Raw genomic sequence first — 22,714 nt, forward strand, 5'->3', positions numbered from 1 at the left:
TTCGACCGGTCGCTTTCTGTCCAAACTCCTTTCACCTGGCCCTCTCCAATCTCCTCTGTTGATCCAGAAGAAGATCCTGTTCGTGACGCCAATTTGAAGGAATAAATTTGTGAGATTATTGGTCTTCTCCGCGGGTCCTTCAACCCAGGTTCTTTGTTGGAGGATGCATTGCTCAAGGCTGAGAAAGAATGAAGACTCAAGACTCAGTCTGCGCAGAAGGGGGAATCTTTAATGTTCACAGAAGACAACCACTAGCACTCTGTGTACAGATTCCGATGTTTCAGTGCGTGCTCAGCTCTTTTATAGGTACTGACAACCAAAGTCTTTTGGGGTGGGGTCTTCTTTTGGGGTCTTCTGGTTGTTTGTACTGTCTTCTGGCAGGGGCAGATAACCCCTTCAGCAGGGTCAAACCACAAGGTGCAAAGTTGACAGTTTTAACACTGTCGGGTACGGTTGTCTTGTTTCACTTCCTCTTTGAGTGAGTCTTTTGTTCCTTTGTTTGCACGACATCTGATAACAGATGTTTTACCAGTCTTTAGCAAAGTAACATATGTCAAAGCAGTATATTTCTACACAGGTCATTAAATCGTGACGATCATCAATGTCTTCTCACCAGTCACCACCACCGTGCTTTTCATCTTCAGTTGTTTTCTCCTGGTTCTGGTTGGGTTTCCACAGATGCGGTGGACAGAGTGGACTCTCAGAAGAACCGTTCAGAATTGGCACAGAACAAGATGGAGACCCTGAAGAGAGATTTAAAGACGACTCTGAATGACCTAAATAACATCAATCAAGGTTGTTCTACTTTATTTACACTACTGCACCAATTTGGATTACAGAATAAAGCATCTCGATTTTAGTTCTGAACATCTACATCTATCAAATAAAACCTCTCTGACCCAATTTTTCATATTTTTACCCAGTTGACATTGGACTTCTCATAGATTCAGCCAAAGAAGGCGTGTCTTCTGCTAATGCCACAGTCACCAGTGTAAGATCCAGACTGGAAAGCATCGATGAAGGTCTGAAGAACCTAACTGTTCCATCTGTGGAATTGAATCTGGATGAGATTCTAAATAATGCGAGTGAGGCGCGTAAGTGTCTTGCATTCTTGGTGTTTCCATGAACGTGTGTTGCCAGTGGATAAAAGTGAAATGCTCCTGTTCACAGTGACAGGTCTGAATCAGACGTTTCCTCAACTGATCAATAAAACTGAGGAGCTGGAGAACCTGAGTTCTGTGGAGCTTCCCACCAGCAATGTGTCACACAGCATATGGAGAATCAGGAAGCTGATCGAGACAACCAGACTGGTGGCCAACTCGGTCAGGGCTTCTTTCACTAACTGCACAGAAGGGCTGATCAAAAACACGTTGATAACATGTCAAATTAATGCAGGGCATAATCTGATCTTTTGACACCTGCATAATGTGTCACTTTGGAAGTCATGTAGGCTTGGGATCAATTTTTCTTTAATTGAAATTGTAGAACCTCATCAATAAATGTCTGGATATTTCAGATAGAGTGTGTGTGAGTGTGTGTGTGTATATATATATATATATATAGAGAGAGAGAGAGAGAGAGAGAGAGAGAGAGAGAGAGCTGGTATGTCGCCCCCTGGTGGTCCTTGGAATTTTAATACATCAGTGATTTAAAAACATCAAACAAAATGCATATCAATTATTCAGTCATACAGCATCTTCTTTATCATTGTGAAGAATAATTCTTTCTTCATGCGGCAGATCGGAGTGCCCATGATGTTCAATGGACAGGGTCATGTTGAGTTGAGACCCCCGACTGACCTCACAGACCTGAGGGCCTACACAGATTTCGACCTTCTACTGCACCGCCCCAAACTGGACTCCTCCAGAGGGGACGGCGGGCGCAGGCGCCGCCAAGTCGAAGATGACAACAGAAACACCTTCGTCTTGTACCTGGGTAACAAGGATGTAAGTAAACTCCGTCCATCCACCTATTAAATTCACCCCTGCATCCTGGGGTGTGGATTACATGTTTGGTGTTCGTCTCGTTCAGTCCTCCAAGGACTTTGTGGGGATGGTGCTGAGGAACAATGTGCTCTACTGCGTCTACCGCCTGGGAGGAGTTTATCACGAGGTCATGACCACAGACGTCTCCAGGTCTTCACGAGATGCTGCTCACTTTGACAAAGTGGACTTCCGCAGGTACAGATCAAATCTTCTCATCATTGGGCACATCGGCTGCATTAATGACCCCTGACCTCCTGCTGCCTGTTCAGAGTTTACCAAGATGCCCAGGTCATCTACACCAGGAAATTTGCAGCCAAGCTTGAAGAGACGCTGCCAGCATTTCCCTATCGATCCACGTCCAGCCTGGGTCTTCTGGACGTGCAGCGTGACAGCGTGGTGTTTTACGTGGGAGGATTTCCCCACAACTTCACCGTAAAGCATTCAGCACTTCTCGAAAATGAACAATATAGCAACATCACGGCCTGACAGTTTGTTGCCTCTTTTTCTTTTATTCATCACAGCCACCGGTAGAATTTGGTAGAAGTTTATCTCCATACCAGGGTTGCATCAAGTTCTTCTCACACAACAACAAACCCATCAGCCTGTACAACTTCCAGCAGGCCACCCACATCAACCAGGAGCGTCCGTGCTCCAGGTGAAGAGGCTTCCTTTCAGTACTTCTACACCGGTGCAAGTTTCATTTCAAGTCCTTGGATGAGTGCTGATGCTGTAGAAGGTTAATCATGTGGTTTGTCTTCAGACTGTTGAAGCGAGTTCCATCCGAATATTTTGATGGATCAGGGTACGGAATGATTCAAATGAAGCAGCCTGACACGATGAAGAGGAGGATCATCAGCTTCAGCGTGCAGAGCCGACTGATGGATTCTGTGCTCTTCTACATCGAGAACGAGGTGTGGAACCTGCAGATGACCACACTCAGCACAACTCCTCTGATCTGATGCTGCACTAAAGAGCGCCCTTGTTTGAAAGCGAATGTTCTGTGTTTTAGAACTCATTCTATCTCCTGACTGTGGAGAAGGGATTTCTGGTTCTGCAAGGAAGACGTGGTGAACAGGTCCATGTGAACAGAAGCAGCACTCAGCAGTTTCCAACAGTAAGAGCTGGAGACTTCAAATCCCAGTACATGAAGTGTGGACACATTCTTTCATACTTTCTCCACTATAGATGCGTTCTCCAATTTAACTTCTACTTCCATTCATATTCTCTTTTGCTTCTGTTTTTTTTTTCTTTGCTTGTTTCAGATGAAAGGTTCATACCTGGACATCACCATCCGTCTTGACAGAAGTTTCGACGTCTACACTGATGTAGTGAGTCTCTCAGTGGCCTTCACCAGAGACATCTATCAGGAGTTCTACATTGGGGGTGTTCCAGCGATACTGAGACACAGGTAAGATCCAGAGGATAGAACCTGTGCCTGCTTTTCCTACAGCACCTGTAACTGGTGTAAAAAAAATGTCTCCTCCTGTTTCCCATCAGAGATAATATAACCTCACCGCCACTGAAAGGCTGTCTGCAGAGCTCACCCAAGATGGACGGGGCGTGTCGCTTCTATGAGAGAGTTGGTGTGACGTATGGATGCCAGGAGCGCTCACTGGTAAACAGTTTTAATCAATCCAATACAATAAAATATATACTTGTGCAAGTGTGTGTGTATTCGTGAATTTGTAAAAAACATCATGGGTCCTAATAGTTCATACACACTCAGTCACAACACAAATACAGTAACAGAGTTTTAGTCAAGCATGTTGTTATTATCATTGTAGGTGAAAACGTAAGGTTACTTTTAAAATGTTAAAAATAAGATAATTTATTTTGACATACTGTAATACTGCCGTGTTCCTAAAGAGGCGACAGTGAGCTCCTGTCCAGTCATGTCTGACCTCATGACTAACCGCGTTTTAATTCTATCCTCTGTGATGTATCCACATGGACATTACAACGGGTGAGGTGAGTTTTATTTTGTTCTGCAGGAGGTTTTTGACGCCGCATTTGATCAGGACGCCTCCCTCGTGTTGGACCCAGCACCAACCGTACCTTTCGGTTCCATGGTGTCACTAGGCTTCAGAAGCACCAAGGCTGAGGGGATTCTTCTACAGACAAGTCAAGAGGTGTAGAAATTTAACTCATATTTAACAATCAGAGTCTGCGGGATTAAGATCGTTATGTTGAGTATGGCATGCGTGTAGAATAATGTGAATTTTCCATTTCCTCTTTTTACCATCAGGCTCAGGTGTTTGAACTGTCCCTAATGGACGGGTTTGTGGAGTTCAGGAATGGCAATAGAGCTGTGAGGTCCAGTAGGACGTACAATAATGGAGAGTGGCACTACCTGACAGCCATCAGAGATGGTGTAACGTAAGACAATAAAAAGAAGAATTAGAAATAAATTCCTAAAGCCAGAGCTAAAGTGACAGCATGTGACTCCTCTTAGGCTGGGTCTCAGGGTGGATAATGTGGACGAGGGAAGTGAGGCACCGGATCGTCCCACTGCCAACACTGCAGGAAATCGCCTTATTCTGGGGAAGACGAGTCTTAGGGGCTGCCTGGGGCTCCTTTATACAAGAAGGTCTTCATCCTCCTCCCTTCCACTGGGAATCAGTGCAGTTAAAACTCTACACAGCTACGAATCACTCGGTTACAACTTTATACAACTCTATACCCTGCCGTTAAAACTCTACACAGCTACAAATCACTCAGTTTCAACTTTATACAACTCTATACCGTGCAGTGAAAACTCTACACAGCTACGAATCACTCTGTTACAACTCTATACAACTCTATACCGTGCAGTGAAAACTCTACACGGCTACAAATCACTCGGTTACAACTTTATACAACTCTATACCGTGCAGTTAAAAATCTACACAGCTACAAATCACGTGGTAACAACTTTATACAACTATACCGTGCAGTTAAAACTCTACACAGCTACAAATCACTCGGTTACAACTTTATACAACTCTATACCCTGCCGTTAAAACTCTACACAGCTACAAATCACTCGGTTTCAACTTTATACAACTCTATACCGTGCAGTGAAAACTCTACACAGCTACGAATCACTCTGTTACAACTCTATACAACTCTATACCGTGCAGTGAAAACTCTACACGGCTACAAATCACTCGGTTACAACTTTATACAACTCTATACCGTGCAGTTAAAACTCTACACAGCTACAAATCACGTGGTAACAACTTTATACAACTATACCGTGCAGTTAAAACTCTACACAGCTACAAATCACTCGGTTACAACTTTATACAACTCTATACCATGCAGTTAAAACTCTACATGGCTACAAACCACACGGTTACATCTTTATACAACTCTATACCCCGCAGTTAAAACTCTACACCGCTACAAATCACTCGGTTACAACTTTATACAACTCTATACTGTGCAGTTAAAACTCTACACAGCTACAAATCATGTGGTAACAACTTTATGCAACTCTATACCCTGCAGTTAAAACTCTACACCGCTACAAATCACGTGGTAACATCTTTATACAACTCTATACCGTGCAGTTAAAACTCTACACCGCTACAAATCACGTGGTAACAACTTTATACAACTCTATACCATGCAGTTAAAACTCTACATGACTACAAACCACACGGTTACATCTTTATACAACTCTATACCCCGCAGTTAAAACTCTACACCGCTACAAATCACTCGGTTACAACTTTATACAACTCTATACTGTGCAGTTAAAACTCTACACAGCTACAAATCATGTGGTAACAACTTTATGCAACTCTATACCCTGCAGTTAAAACTCTACACCGCTACAAATCACGTGGTAACAACTTTATACAACTCTATACCGTGCAGTTAAAATTCTACACAGCTACAAATCACTCGGTTACAACTTTATACAACTCTATTCCGTGCAGTTAAAACTCTACACAGCTACGAATCACTCGGTTACAACTTTATACAACTCTATACCGTGTAGTTAAAACTCTACACAGCTACAAATCACGTGGTAACAACTTTATACAACTCTATACCGTGCAGTTAAAACTCTACACAGCTACGAATCACTCGGTTACAACTTTATACAACTCTATACCGTGCAGTTAAAACTCTACACAGCTACAAATCACGTGGTAACAACTTTATACAACTCTATTCCGTGCAGTTAAAACTCTACACCGCTACAAATCACTCGATCACAACTTTATACAACTCTATACCGTGCAGTTAAAACTGTACACAGCTACGAATCACTCGGTTACAACTTTATACAACTCTATACCCTGCAGTTAAAACTGTACACAGCTACAAATCACGTGGTAACAACTTTATACAACTCTATACCGTGCAGTTAAAACTCTACACAGCTACAAATCACGTGGTAACAACTTTATACAACTCTATTCCGTGCAGTTAAAACTCTACACCGCTACTAATCACTCGATCACAACTTTATACAACTCTATACCGTGCAGTTAAAACTGTACACAGCTACGAATCACTCGGTTACAACTTTATACAACTCTATACCCTGCAGTTAAAACTGTACACAGCTACAAATCACGTGGTAACAACTTTATACAACTCTATACCGTGCAGTTAAAACTCTACACAGCTACAAATCACTCGGTTACAACTTTATACAACTCTATACCGTGCAGTTAAAACTCTACACAGCTACAAATCACGTGGTAACAACTTTATACAACTCTATAGCGTGCAGTTGAAACTCTACACGGCTACAAATCACTCGGTTACAACTTTATACAACTCTGTATAATTATCTAAAACTATATCATTTTCTTTCTCTATATTGTTCATATGAAACTCTACATGCTTCTATATAAAGTCTATAATATTTTTATTCACTTGATAAAACGAATCACACTGTGGTTCACTACAGAAGTGTAATAATCTTCTTTTGGATGTTTCTTGTTGATGTCAATTTGGTGTGTTTCATTTCAGTGACCTCTGCAAAATCACTGACCTGAGTGACTTCAGTCGAGTAGGGCAGGTGAATGTGGGATTTTGTGGTGCAGAGCGTCCCCCTCAGGCCTTTAGGGTGAATAACCGCAAACACAAACGGAACAGACAAGCTGTGGTAAGGAGAATATTAAATTCTAATCCACATGATTAAATCCAAACACAATCTGAAGGTATCAGTTCTTGTTATCGTGTCTCCTGTTTGGAGACGTGGTGGACACGTGGTGGCCTAGCCGGTAAGGCCGTAATCGAAAAGGCTGCAGGTTGAAATCTCGAACCGGTGTCACTGAGATGCCACGGAGAAAAGTATCGTCCCCACACACCGCTCCTTCACACCGCGACACTTCACTTTCTCTCTTTATTGGGAAAGTTTAACTGTTTTTGGAAACAATTGACTTCCTGTTACAGGAAGGCGTTCCTCATCATCAAAGGAAGAGCTGTCCGTCATCAGCTGTTGTGCCTCACGCCTACAACCTCGGCAGCAACAGGAGTCAGATGAGCTTCTCCATCCTCCCAGAGGAGCTCAACTTCCGGTGAGACATCTGCACCCATACAGCAGTGTTTAACTTTTCACATTCATCTGATGTATTCTGATGTTTTCCCACAAAAACTGTGCTGTCCGGTTATGGCTCAAAGTACTGCTGTTAACTGGTCTGATTGGCTGGAGTGACTCGCTGCTGACCCATGTATTTGTTCATCACAGACCCCACTTCTTCATGAGAGTGAAGACCACTTCATCTGAGGGTCTCCTGCTTCACGTCTCCAGTAAGCAAAAAGGCTCCTATTTGGCTTTGTACTTGACCAGCGGAAAGTTCCATCTGTCGGTGGGGAACAGCAGCATCTTCTACAGCAGAAGGATAAATGATGGTAGATGGCACGATGTGAGTACCACCTCTTTTCATTTTGGTGATCACATGACCCTTACAGCTACAACTCACTACATGAAATGCTGCTCTTTGATTGGCTAGGTGGCGTTCAGTGTGGAAAGACACTCGTTCCACCTTGTTATAGATCAGGTTCGTGTGACTGATGGTCAGATGTCAGAAGTCTCCATTCAGCTGGACTCTCCAGCGTTTTTGGGAGCAGATCTTACACGAATCTCCACTTCTAACCAGGTAACTCACAACTGATTACTTAATTAGAGTTGGCAGTAAAGATTTTAAATGTTAAAGTAGATAGTAGAGTAAATGTATATATTACAGTAAATAATACATTAAATGTGGATGTTAAAAGTAAATAGTAAAGTAAATGTAGACATTACAGTAAATGATACAGTAAATGTGGATGTTACAGTAAATAATACAGTAAATGTGGATGTTAAAAGTAAATAGTAAAGTAAATGTAGACATTACAGTAAATGATACAGTAAATGTGGATGTTACAGTAAATGTACATGTTACAGTAAACTATACAATAAATAATACAGTAAATGTAAATTTTACAGTAAATTATGCAATAAATTCAGTAAATGTGGATGATACACAAAATAATACAGTAAATGTGAAAGTTACAGTAAATGATACAGTAAATGTGGATGTTACAGTAAATGTAGACGTTATAGTAAATGATTCAGTAAGTGAAAATGTTACATTAAGTGTGGATTTTACCGTAAATGATACAGTGTGTGCAGATGTTAGAGTAAATGATAAAGTAAAATGTAGATGTAGTAGTATAGTTGTAATACTGGAAGCTGACTGTGTACTTTTTCTGATGGAAGAGATCCATACCTGCTCACAGCATAGTTGGATGCATCCGGGACTTCAAGTTCTACAATGTTTTGATGGGAAAGCCAGATGTCAACATTGGAGTGACGCCCTGTTTTGAAGGGCGAATGGAGGAAGGAGTCCATTTTGGTGGTGATGGAGCTTATCTTTTGTTAGGTGAGTATGATGGCAATTTTGCTCTGGAGAAGATGCTTCTGGGTTCAGAGTGAGTGAGAAGAACTACAGAAGCGCCATGTCTGAGTAGGAGCACCTTCAAAGTGAGCTGCACATCAGTCCCATGTGTGTAGGTTGTGTTGCTGTGTGTTCTTTGGCTTTCTGATCTAGTTCTTTGGACCATGAAGTCATTGTGGTACGTTTATGGCTGGGTGGAGCCAAATCAGGTGTAGAAATTATCATGTTATGATCAATATGATATTAAACTGGAGCTATCTGGAGTCTATTAAAGAGAAACTGATAAAAACACATCTTCATGCTTATCATCTCAGCAGTGTGTGTGTGTGTTTGTTTGGCTTCTAGAGAACTCCTTCCAGCTGGGTGCCAGTTTTGACCTGGATTTTAAAATCCGTGCCCATCAAGGTCCGGTTGCAGGGGCCGTGTTGCTCTACATCAGCGTCCGCAGACGCAGCATCACCGTTTATCTGAAGGACGGCCTGGTGAGTTTTACACCATCAAACACCAACCAGTTCTCAGAAAATGACGATCCATGCAGAGCAACTCACTTTGGAGCCCTGAGATCTGTTCTTGTCCACCCCGGCTCTTAGGTCACGGTCCGGGCGAACGATGGGGGCGGGGACTACAACGTGTCTGTCGTAGCCCCCCGACACCTCTGTCACTCCTTTCACCAAGTAAAAGGTCCTCCATCCTCCATCCAATGCAACTTGCCCCCATACAGAGACGAGGCTCACGTCTTCACATCTTCTACATTTCAGTTCAGAAACTGAGGAACGAGATTCTCCTTGAAGTGGGTTCCAGGTCCCAGAAAGTCGCTGGACCCTCACGCACTTCCTACGGAAAGAACACAGGCCCCTTCTACATGGGCGGAGTTCCTGGTAACTCCAACATCTTTTCGTTTTGCTCCATGTTGACGGTGTGTTTGCTGCAGATGTAAAATACTCCTCGGCCTGCATTTCCCCTGCAGATGCACTGAAGCCTACGCTGGGTTGCGTCTCCTCGTCCTTCACGGGCTGCGTGAGGGACGTCCTGATTGGTGGGAAGGAGGTTCTTCTGGCGTCGGCCCACGTACTGCACGGACCCGTCAGCGTCCACGGCTGTCCAGCCAACTGAGGAGCTCATCTTTAGCCCGAACTTTTCTTCTGAAATCTGCTCTACTCCACAGATGAAGTCAGAGCAAGAATTCAACATTTTCTGCTTTCATTTTCCTAATCTTTAAATGAATATTTTGTGATAACATTGTATAACATTCAGTCTAAAATGCAACAATAAATAATAATGATTATAATAATAACCGAATGTGAATGATAAGCCGGCATTTCTCTAGATTGTGTGGGTGTGCAGCACAGCACACGGTGTCACAGTGAGATGTGTCCTCTGCTTTTAACCATCACCCTTGGTGAGCAGTGTGCGGGGACGAGGATTTTGCTCAGTGGCACCTTGGCGGATCGGGATTCGAACTGGCGACCTTCTGATTACGGGGCCGCTTCCTTAACCGCTAGGCCACCACTGCCCCCATGAAAGTGACGTGACTGTCATTGTGAGGGTCTGCAGGGTGTCACATTTAACCGTCACCCTTGGTGAGCAGTGGGGACTGGTGTGTGGGGACGGCGCCTCGCCCAGTGGCCCTCGCCTAGTGGGTAACACACTCGCCTATGAACCAGAAGACCCAGGTTCAAATCCCACTTACTACCATTGTGTCCCTGAGCAAGACACTTAACCCTAAATTGCTCCAGGGGGGGACTGTCCCTGTAACTACTGATTGTAAGTCGCTCTGGATAAGGGCGTCTGATAAATGCTGTAAATGTAAATGTAAGTCAAGTTAAGACAAGTTAGTGAAACGAAATGGCGTTTCTCCAGAACCAGGAGCTGAATGTAACATACTAACATCGACACACCGGGCTGTGTGTTGACGAGAATGTCCTGAATGTCCTTACATGTCCTTACATTAATAAAATAAAGGAAGAAGAATTGCGAGAACGCTTGAAGATAAATGATTACATTTACATTATTTATCAGACGCTCTTATCCAGAGCGACTTACAATCAGTAGTTACAGGGGACAGTCCCCCCCTGGAGCAATTTAGGGTTAAGTGTCTTGCTCAGGGACACAATGGTCGTAAGTGGGATTCGAACCTGGGTCTTCTGGTTCATAGGCGAGTGTGTTACCCACTAGGCTACTACCACCCATGATCCATTTAGCACCTCAACCTCATCATGAAACGGAGTCAAATGTATTAATAAAATAAAGGAAGAAGAATTGTGAGGTTGGAAGGTGTTTGGTTGACATTTAGGTGTGAAACAGATGATTTTGCACGGAACATGAAGCGCGGAGGTGCGGTGTCGTGACGTCACTCTCGGTACAAAAACCCGTGGGGTCCGCGGCGCGCGGCGCTTCACCATGAGGGGCGGACTGCGGCTCCGCGCGGCGCTCGGCGCACCCCGACGTCACCCAGCGGGCATCGTGGGCGCTCCCCAGCGTCACTCGGTGGGAATCGTGGGCGCGCCCTTCAACAGAGGACAGGTGAGCGCCGGTCATCATCATCATTATTATCATCATCATCATTATCATCATCATCATCATATCCTGCTGCAGCCCCGGGACGGAGTGGAGAGCGGACCGGACCTGATCCGAGCTGCAGGGCTGCTGCAAAAACTCACCCAACAAGGTCGTTTCTGTGTGTGTCAACTGTGTGTTGAAGTGAATCAACTGAAAAGATTTTAGTCTGAATGTCCTTACATGGCAACTTAATCTGTAGAGTGTGTGTAGTGTGTGAAGACGATGTGTAGCGTGTGTGTAAAGTGTGTTTAGAATGTGTGTAGACTGCGTGTGTTGCATGTGTAGAGTATGTGTAATGTGTATAGAGTGTGTGTAGAGCATGTGTAGCCGGTATGTAACATGTTTAGAGTGTGTGTTGCATGTGTAGAGTATGTGTAATGTGTGTAGAGTATGTGTAGCCGGTGTGTAACGTGTTTAGAGCGTGTGTGGCATGTGTAAGAGTATGTAACGTGTTTAGAGCGTGTGTGGCATGTGTAAGAGTATGTAATGTGTTTAGAGTGTGTGTAGACTATGTGTAGCTGGTGTGTAACGTGTTTAGAGTGTGTGTGGCATGTGTAGAGTATGTGTAATGTGTATAGAGCGTGTGTTGCATGTGTAGAGTATGTGTAATGTGTATAGAGCGTGTGTAGAGTATGTGTAGCCGGTGTGTAACGTTTTTAGAGCGTGTGTTGCATGTGTAGAGTATGTGTATCATGTATATAGCATGTGTGTAACATGTGTAGAGTGTTTTTGCAGTGTGTGTCTCGGTCTGCTGTTCCTTGGTTGCGGTGCTGGTGTTGAATAGTGTGTGTGAGAGTGTGTGTCTGTGTGTGAAATACTTTGTTTTATTCATAGCAGCTCAGAGACTGAATCCGATAGGATGAGTGAGCCAACGCCCCTGGAGAGAGTGTGTGTGTGTGTGTGTGTGTGTGTGTGTGTGTGTGTGTGTGTGTGAGTGTGTGAGTGTGTGTGTGCGTTGGGATTGCTGTTTAGAGATGAGTGATTTATTTGGCTGGCTAGAGCAGCAGGTGATTATTTACCCATCATGCATTGGACCTCTGCAGGTCAGCATGAGTGTCTGTACCGTGAATGTGTGTGTGTGTCCCAGGCTGTGCAGTGAAGGACTATGGGAACGTGACATGTGACGATGTCCCCGCTGACGAGCCCTTTGGGTGTGTGAAGAATCCACGGACAGTCGGACGGGCCAATGAGCAGCTCTCACACACTGTTGCCACGGTGAAGAGGGAGGGGAAGACGTGCGTCGTCCTCGGAGGAGACCACAGGTGACAAGACCCGCAGGCTTCCCCCGAATCCCGGTCACACGACCTCCTGGTCATGTGGAACGGAACAACATTTAACGATTTGCAGAATGACATTCAAATGTTATTGAAATAAAGATTTTCCAGTCAAACGTCGTCCCACAGGTTCCAGGTCTGGCATCAGGCCCCCCGTCTGTTTTGTTGTTGTGACCCGCAGCTTGGCGATCGGGTCCATCCATGGACACGCGTCGGTGCAGGGCCAGCTGGGTGTGGTGTGGGTCGACGCCCATGCCGACATCAACACTCCTTTGACCACACCCACGGGCAACATCCACGGACAGCCCATGTCCTACCTGATCCACGAGCTTCACTCAAAGGTTTGGCTGATCAACTACTCAGACCACGTCTGCAAATGTAACATATTAAACTGGTCATGCTGACCTGCACTCTGATTGGCTCATCATTGCACCTCATGACATGCTTACTGTGACCAGCCTGACAGGAAACTCAAGAGAAATGTAAATGTGAAGAGGCACCAGATCAGAACCACCTCTCTAAAGCACATGATACTTAAAAATGATCTCATATGGTTTTGCATTCCGTGTTCCTTCAGGTTCCTGTCGTGCCAAACTTCTCCTGGATCAAGCCCTGCGTATCAGCCAGGGACATCGTCTACATTGGGCTGCGAGACGTGGACCTGGGGGAACAGTAGGTGTTCACCATCACGTCTCAGTCGTGCATCATGCAGCTTTCAGCTCAGATTTCCTCCATTCCACAGCTACATCCTGAAGCATCTCGGGATCAAGATGTTCTCCATCACTGAAGTGGACCGACTCGGAATAGCCAAAGTTATGGAGGAGACATGTGACCACATCTTCTCTCAGTAAGTGTCGATGCTCTGACTGCAGCAGCTGTTCATGCTGTATTATTGGTGATGATGATGGTTATTAACAGTGCTTCTTTGAACAGGGTACAGAAGCCAGTTCACCTGAGTTATGACATTGATGCCCTGGACCCCACTGTTTGTCCTGCCACAGGAACTCCAGTGGTTGGGGGTCTGACCTACAGGGAAGGGGTCTACATCACAGAGCACATCTGCCAGACAGGTGAGGTCCTGAAGCAGAAAATCATCTTCACCCTCTTCAGGTCCACCCGGGATGTGGGCGTGGCCAAGAGTGCCAAAAGAATCCATTTTTTCCCCCCTCGTCTTTGAGTATCTGATTGTCTGACCTCTGACCTCCCGCTGGTGTCCTAGGCCTTCTGTCAGCGGTGGACATGGTGGAGGTGAATCCCAAATGTGGCCGGACGGACCATGAGGTCAAGTCCACGGTGAACGCGGCGGTGGATCTGATTCTGGGGTGCTTTGGGAGGGTCAGAGAGGGGTCACACCCTTCTGACTACTGCATATCCCAACCTTGACCGCTTTAACCACAAAAAATGTTAATGGTCATAAGAAGGCCTTGTTTTATTAAATCTTACACAATCACCGCATCTACCAGTGTTTTCATTTTATTTTGTCATGAAATATTAACACGTTTGTTGAAATGAGACCACAGCACGCGCCAATCATGGCATGAGCCAGCCAATCACACAGGAGCTTTCTGCTCATAAAAAACAAGGCACAGATCACAGATCCTGACAGCAGGAGGTCATATGAGGGGAGGAGCAGCAGCAGACCAAAGAGGAGCAGGAGGCAGGGTGTGTACGAGAGACTGCGAAGACTTCGTCAGTCCATCTCATGAAGGCCACAGCGTCTCCTGAACTCCTGGCCATGTTCATGGATCCACTTGTTGGAGACTGAGGGAGGAGGAGAAGGAATGAAGCTCACCTGATGAAAGTAGGAAATGAAGTAGGAAGTGGAAATGGCTTTTAGCCTCACCCCACTTGTTGCCCACCAAAACAGGACATGCGGCATGACGCGTGCTGTAGTCTCCTTCTCCACTGGGCAGCAGGTTGTACCAGAACACAGCCGTGCCCTGAGAGAGAAGATCCCAAGTCACTCTCACACACACACACTGTACATACAGATTCAAGTGAAATGAAGACACGTACCTTTATGGGTCTCACTACTGCGCCTACTTCAGGAAAGACGGTGGCACCACCTGCTGCCACGTCACTCATCTACAGTTAAGGAAAGTCTGTTTATATAAGGGACGTCCTGTGGGAGGGCTTGGTTAAAGGTCCCCTCTCATGAAAATGTGACTTTGTGAGATGATATAACATTAATGCGAGTTCCCCGAGCCTGTCAATGGTCCTGCAGTGGCTAGAAATGGCGATAGGTGTAAGAGGGGGTTGGTCATTTGCTCCGCTGTTCAGAGCCGCGCTCAGACGGTCGGGTGTCTGTGTGTACATTTTAGAGGTGTGTTAGTGTAATAAAACGTGTAGATTGTATTTACAATGTTTAGTGTTTGTGTCGTTCTGCTGTTCCTTGGTTGCGGTGCTGGTTGTTGAATAGTGTGTGTGAGAGTGTGTGACATACTTTGTTTATTCATAGCAGCACAGAGACTGAATCTGATAGGAGGAGTGAGAGCCAAGCGCCCCTTGAGAGAGAGAGAGAGAGGTGAGGAGTGTGAGAAGCTTGTGGAGAGAGCTAGACGAGCCAGGAGAGAGAGAGAGAGAGAGAGAGAGAGGAGAGAGGAGAGAGAGAAGAGAGAGGAGAGAGAGAGAGAGAGAGAGAAGAGAGAGATAGAGAGAGAGAGAGATGAGAGAGAGATAGAGAGAGAGAGAGAGAGAGAGAGAGAGATGAGAAGAGAGAGAATGTGTATGTGTGTTGGGATTGCTGTTTAAAGATGAGTGATTTATTCGGCTGGCTAGAGCAGCAGGTGATTATTTACCCATCATGCATTGGACCTCTGCAGGTCAGCATGAGTGTCTGTACCGTGAATGTGTGTGTGTCCCACAGGCTGTGCAGTGAAGGACTATGGGAACGTGACATGTGACGATGTCCCCGCTGACTAGTCCATTGGACCATTCTGCTTCAGCGTTCAGAGAGCTGCAGCTCAGACGGTCGGATCTGGAATTTGTCATCTTATGTCGTCATAAGGGGAAAAGATGTAAAAATGAGCACACAAGATTCTTAAGAACCAGTGTGTTCATTTTATTATTTTTGGAAATATGCAGACACGACTTCCTGTCTGCGTCAAACATTGTGGTTTGTGAATGGTGTTGATTAATTTCCGCAAATGCCCGCTCACTTCTATTGGCTACTCCCCTCCTCATTATCATTTAAAGCTACAGACACCAAAACGGCACATCCTGGGGAAATCTCATTGTGTGACTGGATCAAAGTGGCTGGAATTCTGCACCACGGCTGAATTCCGGAAAGCAACTTACAGTATTAGGGGACCACTAAGACTGAAAAATTCATGTCATGGGGACCTTTAACAGTGCATTGTGGGAATATGGGAGTCAGACAGAAAAGAAGTGGGAACCTTACATAGAAGAGCCAGGTGGCGATGCGGTTCCCTGTTCCCAGCTCTTTAAAGGCATCAGGCTCATCTTTCTAAACAGCAGCAGAGATACAGAGGTGTTGAGGACTCCCGTCAGCAGCAGCAGATGCATGAAGAGCAAAGAGCAGTTCAATATTTACCCGCCCAAAGTCAAAGTGGGGCTCATACTGGCCTCCAACACCGTAGTTTGCCACCTGGGAAAGAGTGGGGAAAAAAAGAAAAACTCTTTCTACACACACACTGTCTGGTAATTAAAGGCACGGCATGGCAGTAGATAAGTTCTATCATCCAAATAGGAGGTTATCAGGATATGTGGAAGGAGACCACATCTGCTCCTCACAAGCTCTCTACAGGTGTCCCTTAGGGCTCAGTACTTGGCCCTCTCCTATTCTCCCTTTACACCAAAAGAACTAAGGGTGTGTTCTCCTATCACTGCTACGCAGATACCACCAAGGTATTGGGAAAGCATTAATCTAGACTCTTCTCAGTCTTGGCTCCTAGGTGGTGGAATGAACTTCCACTAGATGTTCCAACAGCTAAAGATCACTAAAAGGTCACTAAAGATCTTCAAAAGCAAGATAAAAAGCTTCCTTTTTAGGAAGTTCAAGTTCATATTTTATGCCGAATTAGTAGTTCAGTTTGAGGGGTGTCATCTGTATGGGCTGTAAAGCCCATTTTGGGATACACAAGTCTCACAAGTGCAACCCTTGTTTGAACTAGTTGCACAAAAGTGCCACAAGTTCCTAGAAAAAAACTGACTAGTCAGAGTTTTGTACTAGTGCAGCAAAATAGCCAACTAGTGCTACCAGGCAGCGTACTAATGCACCAATCCGATATAAAGGATCTAAAATTAATGCTCACTCTGCTTTTTAATAGTAGTTACCTGCAGCTCCTCTGCTGTCTGAACATCCAGCCCGGTCAAGTCTTCTATGCGCTGGTTGATGTGATCCACCACCGAATGTTCATTCGCAGTCAACCAAGCGCTGACAACACACACAAACACACATCATCATCACCACCACGATCCTCACCACCAGCCTAAATCCAGCTCGGAATACACCCATCCAATGGTGAGGCTGTGAGTTACTAATTTGTCATTTTGATTGGATGAGAGGAGTGAGCAGATCTCATGTGATCACTCGCATTTTGTAAAGTAGGGTCATGATGCTATAAGATGATTCTTCTGTTGCTGATGATTGTGTTGCTTAGTAACTTAACACCAAACGCTGAATGATAAATGAACTAAATTTAAACTTGGGATCATCACATGCTGCTGCTCATGGTCCAGCTCCTCCTCTCATAAATCAGAGCCCCTGATGGGAACAGATCTGCTCTGAGAACAGGGAGGTGAGGAAGACACAGGGAGGTGAGGAGGAGGAGAAGAGAGAGAGGAGACACATCCTGTTTACTGACCCCACAGATCAGCACCATCAACTGCAGGTTGGTCGTGAACACGTCCACATGGGGGAGCTACAGCGTGGCTCTGCGCTTCCGCACTTCATCACGATTACAGATTCAGCATTTACTGAAGCTGAACTGCTGAGCCATGAACCTCTTACCTTTTAGAGACTCTGTACTGGGCTGTGGTTAGCTGGCCTGTCTGGGGGTCATGCACAGTGGCACGTCTGAGCTAAAGTCCACGACAAAGCAGGAGCAGGAGGAGATGAGGAGGAATGAGGAAATGAATGAGGGTGAAAAGAAAAAGAAGAAGAGCACAGTATCAGATGTCAGGGCAATACCCACATGATGAGGACAACATGAGCGCCGCCAAGTGGCACTGCCAGTTTAATTTTCACGTGTTAAAATAGACATCAACTCTTATTAATATTATTATTAATAAGAAGAAAACACATTAATATAATTTCAATTATTTCCTTTTGTTCTCATGGCAGTCCAATCAGAGACGTCTCCCGCTCTTCCACAAAAACCAAAATTAAGAAAACAGAAACGTAAACGGCGATGGCAGCTGCAGCAAGAACAGACATCTCTTCAATATGCATTATACATTACAGGAAAACCCCACTCGAAATGAAAAGAGTGAGCTTGGCTCGCATGCATACGGGGTCGGCGTGAGTGGTGGGGCGGGGCTCTGCGCCCTCGGATCTTACCTCTTGCTGATACGGTACTGGGCCGTCTCCAGCACACCAGTGACTGGGTTGGAGATGGTGGCTCGCCGGAGCTGTGGAGCCAACCGGCCAGAAGGAGACGAGTTACAGAGAAACTGCACCGCCTCATAGTGTACAATCTACCCTGAGCTCCTGGACCCGCCCACAATTTTTAAAAAAATCAAGAAAAAGATAATCCTGCTACATGCAAATACAACATTCCCCTGATATTCACGCTCATGGGCCAAAACGTCCCAATTCGGAACGGTCAATGGGCGGCAGTAATAACGTACTGCCACCGAGTCAACAACGACGACAACGCTCTGCTCTAGCACTCGGTCGATAATAACGTCGACAACGACTCTCTCCAGCACCGCATTGACATCGCCGACTCTCCATTTCTATGCCACCATCAGAATTTCTGTACTGAATCTATTCAGAATAGTCCACGTTTGTGTCGCGATAGATCAATTATAACATCCAACAATGCATTAATAACACATTAATATTGCATAAATAACGCACTAGTACTAAAGTACAAAACCTCAGAGACAGTTCTGTGTGTGTTTCATCATTTTTCCTGAAAGGGCGGGCCCACCAAATTACTGGTTCCACATGCAACAGGCGTAAGGGGAGGCTCCTGGGAGTCGGTGTGTCACAGTTTGGAGAACGAGAGATAGCGTGTGGTTTCGTTGGTGTACTAAGTGTTGGTCCTTGTCTTGTTTGTTAAAATTAACTCCTTAAAATACAACGTTTTCAGATTCCATTTTTCCTCTGCCCCTTTTGTCTATTGACCCGTAGTGCCACAACATTCACCTATGTCCCTACCCTTAACGGAGACGTGACAGGTGACATGAAAACTGATCCTCCGCCCACTCCCCCATCCCACACACACACACACACACACACACACACAGATAATGAAATTAGGATCTTTGTATTAACATGCACAAACACAAGCATTACATGTACAGAAAAACAATGCATGCACATGGAGCGCCACCCAGAACACAAACCCTGGTGAACCCACCCTGGGCTTGGCCAGCTCCTTGACCTTCTCAATCTCCCACTCTGAGATGATGTCGTGGTAACGGATGATGTAGGGGCGGTCCCACTCATCTTCCTGCTTCACTGGGCCCAGTAGGTAGCGTGGGTGTTGGTTGTTGTCATAGTAACGACAAAACAAGCGGCTCTGTCTGCGAGGGGTCTGTGGCGGGGGACACAGAACTGAAATAACCCCAGAGGACACTGCATGCCAGATCGGACACATTCTGTACCAATCCAGCTCAGGCGCCAGGCCTCATTTATTACATCAAGAGCAAAAAAAAATAAAAAATCTTTACTGCTCTAAAATTTCGTGAAAAATCTCCCTCACCATCTTGATACCTTCCCCGCGACACAGCTGCTCATACTTCTTCTTCTCAGGAAGGTTGTCCTTCTTTACACCCTTCCTGCCCTCGGACTCCTCCCTCTCGGGCTCCGCCCCTTCGCTCCGTCTGTACCGCAGGTCCTCACCAGCCTTCCTCTGCTTGGCCAGTTGGTACTCGAAGTACTTCAGATTACCATTGGCTCTCTGGTGCTCTGGGTCTGTGCATTAAAAAAATGTTTGATACGACCCTGGACTCATGAAGTGCTCCGCCTGTAGCCTCACCAAGTTCCAGCAGCCTTCTGGTGAAGTCCAGGGCTCGCTCCAGCTCCCCCTGCTGGTAGACGGAGTAGCTGAGGTAGTCCAGGACCATGACGGGTTCCACGCTGCTCTCCTCACCCTCGTCCAGCTGCTTCAGCGCCTGGGCCATCCACACCTCCGTGTGGCGGTAGTCGGACTCGGAGTAGGCGATCCTGCCCAGCTCGAAGCAGTCCTCCACTGTCAGCGTGCTTCTGTAAGGCAGCTTTACGGAAGTTCCTGGGACACAGAGCACCAGCGTAAAAACTCCTACTCCTGCTTTCCCCCAGGGACAAAATGAACATCACCAACCTGGCAGATCACCAGTGGAGATCGACTGGGTGTCCAGCTGATAGGTGTCCTGCAGCCTCAGCAGGGCTTTGGCAGCCCCAGTCTGGTCCTCATCACTGGGAAAGTGCTGTCGCTGGATAGTGAGGTTCGAGATAAACCCTGAACACATTCCAAAAAACAAAAAGTCTGATCAGATCATGATGTCCACTCAGATGCAGGTACAAAAATCTCACAACTTTTCCGCTGTGCATTGGATCACTAATGTATGGCCAATGGTCTCTTCCAAAAAATAGATATAAATAAAACTAGAATATTTAACACTAAATGTATAGCATCAAAATAATCAAATAATAAAGACAGGCTGCACCTTCATTAAATTATCCATGGTCATGTCCTACAGAGTTTAGATGAATTATGCAGAAGGCATAATTCAGAAGGCTTACCATCAGACATGTCTTTCAGCACCAGGTTCTCCAGATCACCCCATTCCGTGTTCAGCCGCTTCATCAACTTGAAGGCATTGACAGGGTGACCGAGAAAGCCCTCGGGGTCCTGGGTGGCAATGGATGTTAATGAATCCAGCTTCTCAGCCCACCTAAAGACAAACACGCAGAGAACAGAAGACAAGAGAAGAGAATTCTGAGGGTCCAAGAGCTGCACAAAAGGAGAAATATTACATTTCCGCTTGGTTCTTTCAAAGATATGGCACTTCTCACCACGCCTTCCAGGTTGCTTCTTATCATGCCAGGTATCTGATAGCCATGCTACACTCACTGTTTGACCTGCTCCAGTTTGCGCTCTTCTGCTTGTATATAGTCCTTCAGCGAGGTTACCAGGTCCTTCTCTGTGAAAAGCAGGTCTGTCATCTGACCTGCAAACATCAGTCAAACCCTGCAGTTCCATTAAAGCGTCCTTCTACATCAACGTTGTGGGGTTCCAACACATACACGTCCTCCAAATAGGGGGTGACAATAAGATGAACTGTGAAGCTCACCGATCGACGTGAAGAAGTCGTTGTGGGCAGAAACAGAGTGAATAAGACAGCTGAGCAGCACAACATGGCAGGTAGTCCAGGACCTCATCTACAGAGACCGCGAGCGAGAGACAGAGAGAGAGAGAGAGAGAGAGAGAGAGAGAGAGAGAGAGAGAGAGAGAGAGAGAGGTTAACAATACAGAGAGAGTTTACAGACGCAGAGAACCGACACAGAGAGAGACAGATAAGAGTTTACAGACACACAGAGAGACAGATAAGAGTTTACAGACACACGGAGACAGACAGATAAGAGTTTACAGACACACGGAGACAGACAGATAAGAGTTTACAGACACACGGAGACAGACAGATAAGAGTTTACAGACACAGAGAGAGACAGATAAGAGTTTACAGACACAGAGAGAGACAGATAAGAGTTTACAGACACACGGAGACAGACAGATAAGAGTTTACAGACACACGGAGACAGACAGATAAGAGTTTACAGACACACGGAGACAGACAGATAAGAGTTTACAGACACGGAGAGAGACAGATAAGAGTTTACAGACACGGAGAGAGACAGATAAGAGTTTACAGACACAGAGAGAGACAGATAAGAGTTTACAGACACAGAGAGAGACAGATAAGAGTTTACAGACACACGGAGACAGACAGATAAGAGTTTACAGACACGGAGAGAGACAGATAAGAGTTTACAGACACAGAGAGAGACAGATAAGAGTTTACAGACACAGAGAGAGACAGATAAGAGTTTACAGACACAGAGAGAGACAGATAAGAGTTTACAGACACAGAGAGAGACAGATAAGAGTTTACAGACACAGAGAACCGACACAGAGACAGCGAGAGAGCTTAGACACAGAGAACCAACGAGATACAGAAGGTTTATCGACACAGCCAGAGAAAGAAAATTAAACTTACCAACACAGAGTGAGACAGAGAGAGAATACAGACGCAGCGAATCGAAGCAGAATGTATTTTCCTGCATTTTTTTCTATCGGAGAGGAAAACCTTTTACACACAAAATACTCTTGTACGGTGAGCTGCCCCCCACCCAGAAAGCTAAGATCTGGAGCGCCCCGCTAACCCTGAAATAAAGTACCGTGTCCAGTGTGATACGTGAGGAAACAGCAGCCCACGACGTAGAGAATTTTCCAGAATGTCCTCCTGCAGATGCGACACTGTCGGCGTCTTCACTCGCTCCACAGCGGGACTCCCCGCGGAGACGAACTCGGCTGGTCGGTGGGTCTCCCGCCGCGGTGTCAGCGCTCGGAAGCCGCAGGAAAAAGTCGGACTGAGAGCCGCAGCGGCCGCCGCGGAGCCCTGTGCCCGAGTGTCGCCGCCTGCAGGAGTTTTCACTGTTCACATCTCCTTCCACACACACGGCACGAAATTATAAAATCTTTTCATTTATACGGTGTTCTTCAGAGAATAGGTATTTGTTATTTTTAGGTCATGTGTATATAGTGGGGTATGATGGCTAAAGTTTGTATTGTTGTTGAACACGCTTGGGATTCAACGCTGCCGCGTTTTATTAAGATCT

The 22,714-nt window shown here is 45.6% G+C and overlaps 3 protein-coding genes across 5 annotated transcripts; 2 read left to right on the forward strand and 1 right to left on the reverse strand.

Moving 5' to 3' along the window:
- The first annotated feature begins 485 nt into the window (after positions 1-485).
- Positions 486-10,179, forward strand: LOC114771947 (laminin subunit alpha-3-like). The gene is made up of 21 exons (XM_028965153.1): positions 486-795; positions 924-1,094; positions 1,171-1,322; positions 1,740-1,946; positions 2,032-2,180; positions 2,255-2,417; positions 2,507-2,640; positions 2,746-2,896; positions 2,995-3,099; positions 3,248-3,393; positions 3,483-3,600; positions 3,977-4,114; positions 4,231-4,361; positions 4,438-4,572; positions 6,957-7,092; positions 7,383-7,507; positions 7,678-7,841; positions 9,215-9,351; positions 9,460-9,550; positions 9,628-9,747; positions 9,837-10,179. The coding sequence occupies exons 1-21, from the start codon at positions 735-737 to the stop codon at positions 9,980-9,982; spliced, it is 2,880 nt and encodes a 959-aa protein (XP_028820986.1). The 5' UTR covers positions 486-734; the 3' UTR covers positions 9,983-10,179.
- Positions 10,180-11,231: 1,052 nt separating this feature from the next.
- LOC114771941 (arginase-1-like) lies at positions 11,232-14,157 on the forward strand. The gene is made up of 8 exons (XM_028965144.1): positions 11,232-11,392; positions 11,465-11,537; positions 12,516-12,690; positions 12,884-13,043; positions 13,280-13,374; positions 13,445-13,549; positions 13,636-13,772; positions 13,922-14,157. The coding sequence occupies exons 1-8, from the start codon at positions 11,270-11,272 to the stop codon at positions 14,083-14,085; spliced, it is 1,032 nt and encodes a 343-aa protein (XP_028820977.1). The 5' UTR covers positions 11,232-11,269; the 3' UTR covers positions 14,086-14,157.
- Positions 14,111-22,703, reverse strand: LOC114771939 (prolyl 4-hydroxylase subunit alpha-1-like). Of its 3 annotated transcripts, XM_028965143.1 has the most exons (16): positions 22,274-22,703; positions 21,169-21,256; positions 20,949-21,045; positions 20,618-20,769; positions 20,196-20,333; positions 19,872-20,123; positions 19,596-19,807; positions 19,251-19,427; positions 18,224-18,294; positions 17,675-17,740; positions 16,999-17,098; positions 16,256-16,309; positions 16,103-16,168; positions 14,719-14,787; positions 14,546-14,642; positions 14,111-14,463 (listed from the first exon to the last, which is right to left on the reverse strand). In XM_028965143.1, exons 2-16 carry the CDS (start codon positions 21,254-21,256, stop codon positions 14,393-14,395), a joined length of 1,710 nt encoding a protein of 569 aa, XP_028820976.1. In that variant the 5' UTR covers positions 22,274-22,703; the 3' UTR covers positions 14,111-14,392. The 3 variants fall into 3 exon arrangements, with proteins under 3 accessions (XP_028820976.1, XP_028820975.1, XP_028820974.1); XM_028965142.1 differs by lacking the exon at positions 18,224-18,294 and having other exon boundaries at positions 17,675-17,745; positions 22,274-22,702; XM_028965141.1 differs by lacking the exon at positions 17,675-17,740 and having other exon boundaries at positions 22,274-22,701.
- Positions 22,704-22,714: the final 11 nt, after the last annotated feature.

This window comes from Denticeps clupeoides, unplaced genomic scaffold (assembly GCF_900700375.1).
Source record: "Denticeps clupeoides unplaced genomic scaffold, fDenClu1.1, whole genome shotgun sequence".
NCBI lineage: Eukaryota > Metazoa > Chordata > Actinopteri > Clupeiformes > Denticipitidae > Denticeps > Denticeps clupeoides.

Excerpts from the sequence above, each read along its gene's own strand:
- LOC114771947 (XM_028965153.1), top strand. The coding sequence starts at position 735 with ATGGAGACCCTGAAGAGAGATTTAAAGACGACTCTGAATGACCTAAAT. Across the intron at positions 1,323-1,739 it reads CCAGACTGGTGGCCAACTCG|ATCGGAGTGCCCATGATGTT; the intron begins GTCAGGGCTTCT and ends TTCATGCGGCAG. Across the intron at positions 9,748-9,836 it reads CTACATGGGCGGAGTTCCTG|ATGCACTGAAGCCTACGCTG; the intron begins GTAACTCCAACA and ends TTTCCCCTGCAG.
- LOC114771941 (XM_028965144.1), top strand. The coding sequence starts at position 11,270 with ATGAGGGGCGGACTGCGGCTCCGCGCGGCGCTCGGCGCACCCCGACGT. Across the intron at positions 12,691-12,883 it reads GTCCTCGGAGGAGACCACAG|CTTGGCGATCGGGTCCATCC; the intron begins GTGACAAGACCC and ends TGTGACCCGCAG. Across the intron at positions 13,550-13,635 it reads TGTGACCACATCTTCTCTCA|GGTACAGAAGCCAGTTCACC; the intron begins GTAAGTGTCGAT and ends TTCTTTGAACAG.
- LOC114771939 (XM_028965143.1), bottom strand. The coding sequence starts at position 21,256 with ATGAGGTCCTGGACTACCTGCCATGTTGTGCTGCTCAGCTGTCTTATT. Across the intron at positions 17,741-18,223 it reads CAGTACCGTATCAGCAAGAG|ACGTGCCACTGTGCATGACC; the intron begins GTAAGATCCGAG and ends ACTTTAGCTCAG. Across the intron at positions 14,464-14,545 it reads TTTGGTGGGCAACAAGTGGG|TCTCCAACAAGTGGATCCAT; the intron begins GTGAGGCTAAAA and ends CTCCTCCCTCAG.